The sequence below is a fragment of the Pelecanus crispus genome, chromosome 3 (genome assembly GCF_030463565.1).
Source record: "Pelecanus crispus isolate bPelCri1 chromosome 3, bPelCri1.pri, whole genome shotgun sequence".
Classification (NCBI taxonomy): domain Eukaryota; kingdom Metazoa; phylum Chordata; class Aves; order Pelecaniformes; family Pelecanidae; genus Pelecanus; species Pelecanus crispus.
In genome coordinates, this window is record NC_134645.1 from 47,638,824 (window position 1) to 47,651,464 (window position 12,641).

General features: G+C 38.9%; 1 protein-coding gene across 1 annotated transcript in view; it reads right to left on the reverse strand.

The window, feature by feature from the left end:
- The window catches only part of LTBP1 (latent transforming growth factor beta binding protein 1), a 204,995-nt gene that overhangs the window by 27,573 nt on the left and 164,781 nt on the right, over nt 1–12,641 (reverse strand). Inside the window, exons 24-25 of the mRNA XM_075708573.1 lie at nt 8,738–8,863; nt 6,336–6,479 (exon numbers count right to left, since the gene is read on the reverse strand). Coding sequence (XP_075564688.1) covers nt 6,336–6,479; nt 8,738–8,863 — 270 coding nt within the window. The remainder of the gene's footprint in view (nt 1–6,335; nt 6,480–8,737; nt 8,864–12,641) is intronic.

The following is a 12,641-nucleotide window of genomic DNA, read 5'->3' on the forward strand; positions in this document are numbered from 1 at the left end:
AACTTTGTTCAGGAACTTAAGACAGATAATCTTGAGGCAACTAGTTTATTTCCTTTTATGTTGGGAAATTCTTTCTGCTTCACACTTAACAAATGTTTAGTTCACAAAAACCTACTAAAAAATTATTGCATGTTGGCTGATTTGCCATTGTTTGAGTTTTCATTCATTTCTACCCAGGCTCTTGCACAATATGCCAAGCACGAGACATTTCTCAAGGAACGCATGTATCCAGGTGGGAATCAAGACCTTATTTTATGCTCGAGCGACAGCGCACTTCAAAATGCTAGTAAAGTAGTAAGACTCAAAGAGTTGCGGCATATAAACTACCTTTGTTTGCCTTGCAGCTCTTTTCAAGAAAGAGTTTAAGGCTGGCCTGCTTACAAGTATTGGTATACCTGGGAGAGCCAAGTTCACTTGGCCAGCTCATCTGTCCACCTGTGGTTGTCTCTTGGAGGTCAAGCTCAGCCTCTTGACGCCAGTTATAGGATGGATTTTCTTCTAATCCCATCCACTTAAAAAATAATGGCTGTGAGGTGGGAGCCTGAAGATAGTGATTGTCCAACAAATGGTGAAGGAATTACATGAACTCCAGCTCTTGTTACCTCAAGCCCGTTATTCCTGCCCACCCACGTTCCCCCAGGCAGATGGGGCAAGGCAGTTTTACTGAATGTGCAAATAGTAGATTAGTTTTGAGAAAAGCAGGTTTAAAAATGGTAGTATGGATTGCCTGTTATTGCACTTCAATAGCATGAACGTGTGTAATAGTTCTTTTGGCTTCTAATTCCAAACAGACAATTGGATTTATTTCTATTTTCCTCAGAAAAGTGACTGTTTCTGTTGTGGGAGGCTGAGGGGCTGGCAGACACCTCTATTCGAATTTAGTACAATGTTGCCACCTACAAGGCAAACTTTCCTTTGCTGTTTTGCCAATATAACTAAATTGTACATTAAAGGAAACACCCAGCTGAGTGCTTATTTCATCTTTGTTAGTTTAGCCTGTGGTCTCCCCTCATCAGATAATTACAATTTTCCATAATGTGCTGAATTTCATAAAGTGTGGTGGTTTTGCGGTATCAGCTGCTATCCAATAGGAACTATGTTAAGACTATCATGTGTCACAGAAATGCAACTGAACTAAATCTGTTATTCCTAGGTGAGAGAGCAGTACTTTAGCCACAAATTATACATTTTCCTTGGCCGTTTGCCAGCTGCCTAACTGAATCAAAGCCAAATCTTCAACAGGAGAAAAAGCATGGCAGTTTTCACACTGTTTACCAGAGAAAGAACACCAGAAGCTGCCCCAGGAGGAAGGGGAGACAATCTCATCATGCCATTGTTTATTCCCATTTTACATATGATGTGTTGGTTTCTCCTCCCATTATCTGTTCAGCAGCTTAAAAGTCTGTTGTTTACACAGCTGTGACTGAGGGTTAGTCAAGCAGGCGTCATGAGTGTTTGGAAAGCAAATGAGACACAAATCTTTTTTTTTTTTTTTTTTTTTTTTAAACCAAGACCAGTCTGTGTCTACAAGCTTATAATTTCTCTCTCATACATTATTAACCATTTAGTAAACAGGTTGTTATTGAAAGTGGTTTCACTAGGTATTTTGACAAAATATGACAGGAAATGGATACTTTTTTTTTCTATCATCATTGTTTCAGGTTTTTTGTTGTTAGAAAACGTAAATATCTCTCTACCTAAGGCATGCTGGTAAAGTAACATCAGGTCGTTCCTATGACCGTTCTATTAACAGCCTATAGAGAGATTCTGTATAGTTGCTGCTAGATTGAACTCTGAAGTATTTATTAGAAACAGATTTACCTTTGCATAACCTTGATCCAACAATATGCTTTAGTATGTGTTTGATGCAAAAATGTGCATTAGTAATATAGGATTCAGTGGATAATCAGGATATTAGCATATACTTGCTAATATTTGCCTAAATACTGGCCTGTTAACAACCGTGATCTGAAAAAAACAAAACATATAGAACTGATAGGATCTTAAATACCACAACTGGGTACCGATGCCTCTTATTCACAGGTAGAATCAATAAAGTGGTTGCTAAAGTGAAAAATCATCATTACAAGTTCATGACTTCTAAAACCTCAGCAAAGACTGGTGGCTCTGAGCAAACGGCTTGAGTAACACACACTTTCAGAACCTGATTTTCAAAAAGACAGTAAAAATAGATCGGTATGTGCGTGTCGTCAGGGTGTACTTGTTTAGATGTCTCAGCTGGCTCCACGTGTGGCAAGCTACAACGCCTAATGTATATGTGTGCAGTGTGTACGCATATATGCGCATATGTACAATTCAGGGATTAGTGCAAGTGATGCACATTTAAAAATGTTATCTAAGACTATGTTCATAGATGACTGAAATTCAGATCGTTATTTACCTTAGAGAACCATGCACATATTGCCATAAAAAAAAAATACAAATATGAAGAGTTCCCTTTAAAGTCTTAACATTTAGAAAGCCCTTAAAGTTTAGGAAATCTAGAATTTGTACTCAGGCACCAAATTTATAGCCTTGAGGAAGCTTTTGGATCAGATTTATAAAATGTTACTTGGCAGCCTCAAATTTTTTGTGCGGGGGGTTGGTTATATGCAGGGGGGATTGATTTTGTTTTAATACAAATCAGTCTAGGAAGGACTCATGTTTGGACACCAAAACTGTGATTTTTACTTATAAATCCTAGTAAATACTGTTACATATCTTGCCATAAATAACTGATCACATTTCATGTAACCAGGAGAAAGCAAAGCTTAAATGAGCTGCAGGTCCCTAAGTGGGCCCTGGTACCTTAGTGGAGTTCTCTCACTGGAATTCTTTTTATTGGCTGAGCTGTAACCCAAACTTGTGATCTTATTGACCTTTGTATATGTAAGCCAGATTCCTGCTGATATGCTTGTGTTTATACATGTACTTTTATTTGCAGTTTTCCTTTTAAATCATACCTATTACAATCCTTATATACATACTATCCTTTATAGCTTCTGGATTCAATGCAATGAGATATATTAGTAATATATTAGTATATATTAGTAATTTAGATGCATACTAGGATATGCATTTTTTCTTATGTAGAAACAATCAAAACCATGTTAATACGGATTATTACTGAAACTGCATTCAGCTTGGTACTTGCTAGAAATTAATTATAAATGGCTTTATATATCTTGTTAAAAGAATAACTGAGAACACTTTAACCCAAACCAGGCATTTTTTTTTTCCTCTCTTAGGTACAAAGGTGTAAAACAGCGAAGTTTCATCTAATACAAAAGAGAGTTCTTTCCTCCTTCATCTTTTCTTTCTTCCTTCTGAAGCATTTGCTACATTTTGTGAATGGCAGGGCAGAGAGGAGGGGAATAGGACAATCAAACCTTGCACAATTACTTTTTTTCAGTTTCTTGCTGGAATGTGACAGTATGGGCTAGAATTCCTGATACCTTGTCCTGGTTTCAGCTGGGATAGAGTTAATTTTCTTCCTAGTAGCTGGCGTAGTGCTGTGTTTTGGATTTAGTTTGAGAATAATGTTGAGAGGATTGTTTCAGGACACAGCTAACAATAGATGAATTTCCAGCAAGTGAAATCTAAATAGAAGGAAGTCTCAAGAGCCCTAATGGCAAGTAAAGAAAAGTATAAACACACCCCATTCCACAAAGGTAACAGCCTTTAACCACATGCAAAAAAGTTCCCAAATTAAAGTAACATTTGAACAATGTTCACCTGTTTCCACTTGATACGAGGCGGATGAACATTTCTTTATGCACAAAAATACAAAATGAGAAATAACCAAAAGCTGAGTAAACCACACTGAACTACAGACATCTGCAACAGGGTAATGCAGATTAAATTCTTCCTTGCTGGAAATAGGCATGATGCAAGCTAATGCAGACAGATGATGTCCACATGCACTGTAGGAGCTCTCAAAGCTCTCCACACCTGACTTGAGCATATGGATTGTCAAAGCCAGAGGATGTGTGTCTATTCCATCATTCTTTGCAGGAGATAGCATACTATTCTTATACGATCATGCTGCAGCTGGTCTCAGGGGAGGCTGAAGTACTCATCGTTGGGCAAACCAACATAACTGTTATTTGGTCATCCTGCAGTGAGCACATGCCACTTACAAACGGGGAGGGAAAGACTGGAAAGTCCCTCTTCAGTTGACAGCTGCACGAGGGCCACCCATTGGTTCCCAGAACAAAATAGGAACAAGCAAAGTGAGCAGATGTAGGAGAACAAAGTGTGTATTGTCAGCTCCTGAAATGTCAAATCCAGAGGTACATGGGGCAGTGTCACCACTTGACTGGTCAGTCTTGAGGTCTTGAGAAACAGAAGCCAACTGATAAAAAAAACCCCACCAGCAAGGCTGCAGGATGTACAGGAAAGCAAGAATCCTTTTAAAGAAGAACTAACAACAGTACTTTCCTCTTTTTTACTTTGGAAGAAAAGTAAGAGAAGAAATAGCAAGATCTCTGTTCCCAGTATTGCCTCTTTTCCTTATTTTAGTTCAAGAGCATATGGTGTAAAGTACGTCTCACTGGGTTCTAATTTGCCTGTCTTCTGGTCTCCTATGTGAGATCTTCCTCCTTGATGACCTTATCAGGGAAGAGACAAAGCTGAACCACATGTTTTGTTAGGGGCTGATGAAGGCTGGAGGGGAAGGAAGAACGGCTTTTTTCCAAACGGATCACAGTAAAGCTATGTTCTCCAGTGACTACTGTCAGTACTAACTGCATTTTGTTGACTATTCATCTGTTGACAGTACAATTGGCCATGCTGGGTTTTTCATCCCCTCCATCCCCACAGTATCATTTGGGTATGTCCTTGAATGCTCCTTGGAGTTGACTTCTTTTTACATGGGCTCAGGTCATCTGCTAGTTTCTTTAGCTCTGGTTTTGTTTCGACAAGTAGCTGAGTCCTCCCAAGTACTACCTCCTCACAGCACCAAAACAAAGATGTCATTCACATCTCCTGCAAATCTTGATAATATAATTTAAACACTCTTCTTCCATAAATTCATGGAAGAATTTTAAATGCTGCTTACTTCAGTTATCATCAGTGGGTATTCAAGCTAATCTGCTTCATGGTGGAAAGGTACTGCAATATTTTTCCTTGCAAAGAGGAATGGAGGCAGTACCACTGGGCGTTGCTCTGCTGCCTCAGCCATCTTACTTTTTTTCATTCCTCCTTCATAAAGCCTGAATCTTTCTCATAAGATTTTGCAAAGGTTTCAGTTTATCAATCAGCTGTTAATGATATTTCACAGGCAACTTCTTGAGTGCTGCTGAAGTGCTACTTTCAGTGATCTAAATACGTGTTGCAATTAGGTTGCAGATATTTTAACCTTGTTTACAAGTCTGAAAGACCACGAGTGGTAGGAGAGAACAGCCAGAGACTTGTAAGCTGTAGAGTCTGTATCCTGGCACTACAGCCAGTTATTCTAAAGCTTTCTGGAAGCTAGATCAGCCTGCAGTGTAAGAACAAAATAAGAAAAATACCAAGATTTGCGTTCTGGAGGGGAAAAAGAAGCTGTGCAAGCAAATCCCTTCATTTTTTGTACTCTGTTGCACCTTATTGTGGGCTTGTTCCTTTCTCCAAACTGGATCAGCATGGAAATGCGGAGGCAACTTTAAGAGTTCTAAACTAATTTTTAATGAGTATATTTCCAGTAGTATTTGCAACAGCCAAAACACCTGATAACAAAAGCTCACAAATTCAGTACAATGGATTACCGGGAAAAACAGGACAAAAGATGGAGTAAAACAGGCAAGGGCACACAAAAAGACACCTAAAGAGACTGACAACAATTCAGTGTTTTGTTTTTTTGCTTTCCCAACTACCTTTTCTGAGGACTTATGTTAGTACTAGATAATGCTAAGAGGATACCACTATATACAATTTTTGGTTTTAATCATATGCTCCCTTAAACATTGTCCAAGCATACTGGTAGATGGCTGTAAAAATTTGAACAAAAAATAAAATCACTCAGGCCACAGACTTGATTCCATATCACATTTCACTGTTACATTACAGCAAACAAGAGATTGTTTACTCTTAACTGCTGTAACTGTTCATTATTACTGCCAAGTCTGTTGACGTATAAAATTTAGAAGGTGTTTCTGCTATATTTTCACTGCTAATGATTCACTGATAACATATTCCATCTTAGAAACACCTCTTCTCATGCACACACTTTCAAGAAGACAGAGTTTTCTGTTGTAGTTAAAGCAACACCAGCATTTAAACCAACTTTACCTTTCTGTTGGTTACATATGCAGTGGAAATCATGCCAAGTATGCAAAAATCCACTGGTGTTTTACCTGGTGAGGTACGGAAGCGACACTGTCCGGTCATCGGATCATACTCCTGGTTTTCATCAGAGCACAGGCACAGGAAAGAACCATCGACATTTTCACAGAGGGCTTCGCCACATACTCCACTCAGCATTTCACATTCATTCACATCTGGGGAAAAAAATCCCAAACATTAATCAATTCAGACCCATTACTGACAGTTTGTTCTTTTATCTGCTGTATCTGTGCCAATATTGTCTGCCAGATTACAGATGTGATCTCTGGGGAAGGATTAAAAACTCACGAATACCTAAGTTGATTCATAAACAAGTAGTCAGTCCTTTGAAATCAAGGCTCCTGAAAGCCACAGTACAGTTTATAGACTCTTGCTGCTGATTAGGTGCTGCTTGTAGACCAGAACATTGGCTTTCATTTTTTTCAGGTTTTTTTGGGTTTCTTTCTCATTTTTAAATGCTTGCTTTTCTTTGTACCCTTTTCTTGGGATATAAGATTCAGAGTAATTTCATTTGTTTTCTTAACTTTCTTTATTATCAAACTTTCACTGAATTCAAGGAGCAAAATGAGTAGGTTTTGGTGCGATTCAGACTGCACTATGAAAAGAGAATTCCCTTTTCTCAAAATCCCATTTTCCTTGTGAACATCCACTGAACACTGAATTCCCCAGCCCCATCACGTGCCTCTCGTATGCACGGCCTCACGGGCTGCTCTGGAACCCACAAGGGTTATGCTCAGGTCACCCAGGGAGCCCCTGCTGAACACAGTAAATTTCCTCTCCCCAAAAAACCCCACATATTTTTAACTTGGATTCCATATACCTGCTAACTAGTCTACCCTCAAATGCTCTTCTGATTGATCGGACAGTTGTCTACTGCTTAAATGAGGGCTACCAAATACTAACTTTACTCTCTTTTCAGTTGCTAAAGTTTATGTTTGAAAATCTACTTTGTGTACTAATGACAGAATCTGAAAATTTGTGTATCACAATTCAAAAATTTCTACACTTGAGTGTGGTCTAAAGTATAACTTGTGAGGCAATCTTTTATCCTTATTACCTCTTATCCAGCAAGAATGAAAAGCTAGTCATATGACTGAATGATGATTTTTGTGTATTTTTAGATAAATATGCATTTTAACTTACGGTTTGGTCAGCACTTTTAGAAAGTACTTCGATTTTTCTTTATCTTTTTGCTGGATTCCTGTCATAAGGAATAAGTCTGCTTTGGGGAACGTTGCCCGGCCAGGAACTAAGGAGACTTACCTTTTCCTAAAATTGTTTCGGTAGATTACTGGCATCAAAATTTATAAGAGTATTTTATATCATATAGTGTACACAAGAAAAAAAACTAAGACACTATGTTGTGGTGCAGAATCACTTCACTGGCAGCTCTAAATTAAATTTAGTTTCACACCAGCTTTTGCTTTCCTTTTTTTTTTTCTTCCCTTTCTTTCTTTGCTTCATTTGTTTTCATCTGTGAAAAGTCACTGTATGCAAAAATATACATTGGTATGTTGCAAAATAAGTGCCAAAAGGCATAAAGAATTTTGTAATAAAACTATTTAATATATTAGAAAACACATACAAACACTTCTGTAAAACTTCTAACTCCTCCTCTGTGTTCGGTATTCTGTTTAGGTCTCTGTTCCTGGTAAATGAGTTTCATCCTGAGTCTGGCTTGAAGAAATTGCTTAATGAATACCTTTCCTTGATCTGATATTAATTTTGTATTAGAAACTTGTGCTGCCTCACAGGGATCTCAGGTCCAACCATCACTATTAACAACAGATCTGGAAACCTGTTACTCACAAGAGAAACGTGCACTATTTACACATCTACAAAAATCTCACATCTTTTCATGGTGATAGGTGTCTTTCCTGGGGCTTGAAGCCAATGTTAAAATCTGTTCAAATACGATGTGCCTAGGGAGGTGTGCCATCTAATTCAGCCTGGCTGTACCACATGCCAGACGTTATTTCCTGCAGGGGGTAGTACAGAGTTCTGGTTATTCAGCTAAGAGACTAAACAGATATTGCATTTAAATAAGCTGAAGTATTAAATTCAAGCTATTATGATTTATATTTGTGAATGGCCCTGACGTGCAGAAATAGTGGGGTTTCTTGGTTTTTTTTTTTTTAAAGAGATAAAATGAGCGGCTCAGCTTATTTTCTGTTGGTTTCCATTAAATCATAATAACAGCTTCTCATGAAATGGTTACACAGTTAAGTTGCCATCTGGCACAAAGTTCAGCGGGTAAAGCACAGCTCAACCTCATTTTACTAGCAAGTGATACAACTTTAACAAAAAATGATGAAACCCAAAAATGTTCTTGTGAAGAAATGCATTTTGCTCATACGCTGCTTTTTGCTCATTAGAACCTTGCAGGAATGTCTACTTCCACCTAAGAACTCACCTGTACACCCTTGCCCATCCTGTGGGTCCTGATACCCTTGGTAACAGAGGCAGCGGTAGGAGCCATCCATATTTTCACAGAACCCGTGACTGCCACATATTGTGCCGTTCGCACATTCATCGACATCTGCAAGGAAGAATTTTAACATCAGACACGCCATGTGACAATCAAAGACAGACATTCATGAAGAGTGCAGAAAAACAACAGACAGGCCATTTTTGCAAACAGTTGCAGCGATGTCCCTCTATACATTGGGAAGGAAAACACAAAGGACAAGACACAAAAATTTAAGGTAAGCGCACGTACAATTTAAGAAATTGTTTCAGTGTTAACTTCATAGGAAATATCTTATGTCAGACACTGGTTTTGGTCAACTGTCTCCCATCTGTTTCACCAAACCCACCAGTCATGGCATGATGCTACATACCAGAGAGTAAGACATAGTTTAAATATGACCATCTCTCTGACTGGCTTACAGACTCCGCCAGTGTAGCATTATACAGTCAACAACACGCGTGAAACTGAACCCCCTACTGTGTGAACTGTGCCTACAAGGGTACGGTTGCATTCATCAGGCAGAAGTGCTGCACAAATCTCATTCTGGCTCTCAGCACAGAAGAGAAGTTCACAGTGTATGTGTAAGTGGTAAATATCTGTGGACTAAGCCTTCTGGCTTTAATCCTGTGAGTTTACACATATGAATTGTCTTACTCAGGTAGGCGAAGTAATTACAATGCCTGCATGCTGTCTGTACTGGCCCTTTCATTTGTAGTTCCCATTTGCGGTTTGCTGGCCTTATTTGTAAGAGTCACTCGCATGCGTACGTCTCTGAGTCAGCTGCCCATCAGCCTATAATGAAGCAGAGCCACTTGTGGCAGACTGTGGTTTATTTCTGTAAGGGTATTACAAGTACTACGCCTAGAAAAGTCAGCAAAGATGCACCTTGTTCTTCTTGTGACAGTGCTCACCGAGCAAGGATATTTTCACTTTTAAATTGTGTCTCACACTCAGCTGAACAGGAATTCTTGGTCTTTGAACCACGTGGTCATAGGTCCCCAAGCTACCCGAATTTAAGCAGCACATCATTACCTTTCACACATTCCCTAACAGGTTACATGTTGGGCGGCCCTCTCGCTCCCCAAGTGCCCAAACTCATCCACACATGCTTCTGTCTGCCTCAGGGAAAGGCTTTTTTTGGGTCTTGAAAATCAGCTTTTCCTATTTGCTGTAGTTGGGGTTTGAACAGGTTTAGATATGTATATAGATTTTTAAGGCCAGAAGAGACTATCCACATCATGTAGCCTGACCTCTTAAACAGATTAAAAAACTGTCTCTGGCAAATTTTGTGAGTAAATTGTGGAATTCTAACATCTTTTTCAGAAAGGCACCTAATTTTACTTTAGGATGTCTAAGTAATGGAAAACTCACCGCCTCTCCTACCAAACTGATCCACTGGTTAACAACCTTCAGCTAAAACACAAAATTCATGCAAAACCTGTATGTACTACATACACTGAAATCTAGGAGACATAAGTATGATTGATAATTGGGGGGGGGGGGGGGGGGCGGCGGCGGAAAAAAGTACTTGCAGATGGAACTGGCAGAACGATTTGGTTTGTTGGTTTTGTCAATAAAGCCTTTAATGCTTTTTATATCTTGATTTATTAAACAAGGGAAAAATATTGAAGGGATTTATCTTAGGGTTATTTGTATTTGGCAAAGAATACAATAGCTAGTACGTTTATTCTCAAGGAACTGAATATGAAAATTTGGGTGGTTTATGCATACTGAACTTACTGAAATCTACCACAAACTCTCCCTAGTAGAATTAATTCAGCAATAAGAGTAAGCAATATATATCTGTATTAAAGACGCTGTCAAAGGTGAAAGGTCAAGTATTACCTTTGATACCCTTTCCTTTTCCAGTCACCATAATGACAGAATTATAAGAAGATGCATATGAAGTTACTGGGAGAAACAAGACAGAAATTCTTTATGGTTGTTTTTTCTGGTCCCTCCCCTTTTGCTGCTGTGCATTATACCTGCATAACATACCTTATTTTAATTTTTATTCTCATACGATCATCAGAGTTTCACATATCTGGTCAAAAAATCTGAATACTCTATCTCTTATTCAGAAAATCCTGTTAAGTTAAAAAAGGGAATTCAAAAAGAGTGAACAATGGTGGATTGACAGTCAGGAATTTAAGACAACAGACAATAACGCAGTGTTTGTATTTTCAGTGGCCAACTATAGTTTAAGAACAAAAGTTCCTGAGCCACAGGACAGTTAGTCTGTTAAAAGCCTAGACAGGAGGGACTACAACAGAAGATTTTAGAATTACCTAAATTACAGTATTTCTCTTACTTAATAGCTAAATGTTAAAGGAAACAGATAGGGGAATGGATCATGCAGCTGGTTCTCTAAAGGTAAAGTAAGGTCATTGACTGAAAAGCTGCAGAAACAAAACTTGTGATTGTAGCAAGTGTCCTGATTTAGTATATAACACGGCCACAGAAGACAGTTTTGTTTTTAAAAAGTACACAGTCTGAACATGACTGGATCTTTCAGTGTATGGGAAATTACAGAGAAGGTCCAAGCACCACATATTTTAACTTGTCTAGACAGCTCGCTCAAAGGACTCCTGTTTTACAGCCGGAAAGGGCATTTGTTTCTTTAATCACCCTGCAAAGTATGAGGCTTGTAATCAATGATTCTCTTGCTATATGGAGACAAAGCAAGGGGAAAAACTAAATATGAAACTAATATATCCTATGTCTATACAGTGACTAAAGCAGTTCTCCATAATTACAACCTGTTCTAGAATCCATGACTCGGTGCTGCCTGCTTTAATCAAAACTCCTTTGATCTAACATCATCAGGATCTAAAGAAAGGCAAAACATGTGTGCACTCAAGCGCACTCCTGTTCAGCTCAACACCGTGTTCCTGTTTTCTGCCAACCTGAACAAGATGAAGGCATACTTAACCTCGGGCGTGATATTTAGGTCTCACTGAAATCTACTTATATGGCAAAGCGTCTGGAAGAGGAACCGTTTCCTAGGACAGTTCTGTACAGTGCGTAGGGGAACAGAGCTCTGATTCTGAGATCTTTCAGGGCTGCCCACAACACCCATACATAAAAATCACTGTCATGAGACAATTAGAAAAATGAATATTTGAATAAAGACTTTGGCCATCTAGAGGCAATAATGCTGGATGCTCATTCCAACATTGTGATGATGCGGGTAAGACAGACATTCTTGTTTTCCCCTTTGTGTTTGTTCTTCTCTAGCCAGTGTCCAGATAAGAAATAGTTGATGCCCTAAAACATCTCTATCGGCAAATGTGAGAAGGTTGGTGAAGGCTGTGATTGCTCATTGTGAAACAAGAAGGTGGCTCATGGGGGGACACTCTGGAGACGCATACTTGAATCTATATTTGGCAGAAGCCTGAGCTTCCTTACTTCAGTATTTAATGAGAGATTCGGTGAAGCTGTGAAGTTGTCTACTGCATAAAATTTACTCCATGTAACAGATAATACTGTGCCCCAAAAGAAGTCCTAGATTTACAATAACCTTTCCCTAAAGCTGCCTTGTCTTCCCTACATGGGCAGAATTACGGTTGTGATGTGCAGTTACAGCAAACATCTACTCTCTTAAAATGTCTTTGGTGGCAGAGGTAACAGTTATGCACTGTTCACAGCTCTGCTCTTTGTTTCCCTGATTTTCAGACTTCTTAGGTATGTAGTCATCTTAAATGATGGACAATGTAGCATCTTTGTGCACAGATTTGTAAATTATTCTTTGATCACAGAATGATCTGTGGATGCTCTGTGCAAGCATCCAAAAGGCTCAGACGGGTGACTTTTTCAGTGGACAAGGAAAGAGGAACAGGATACAAGA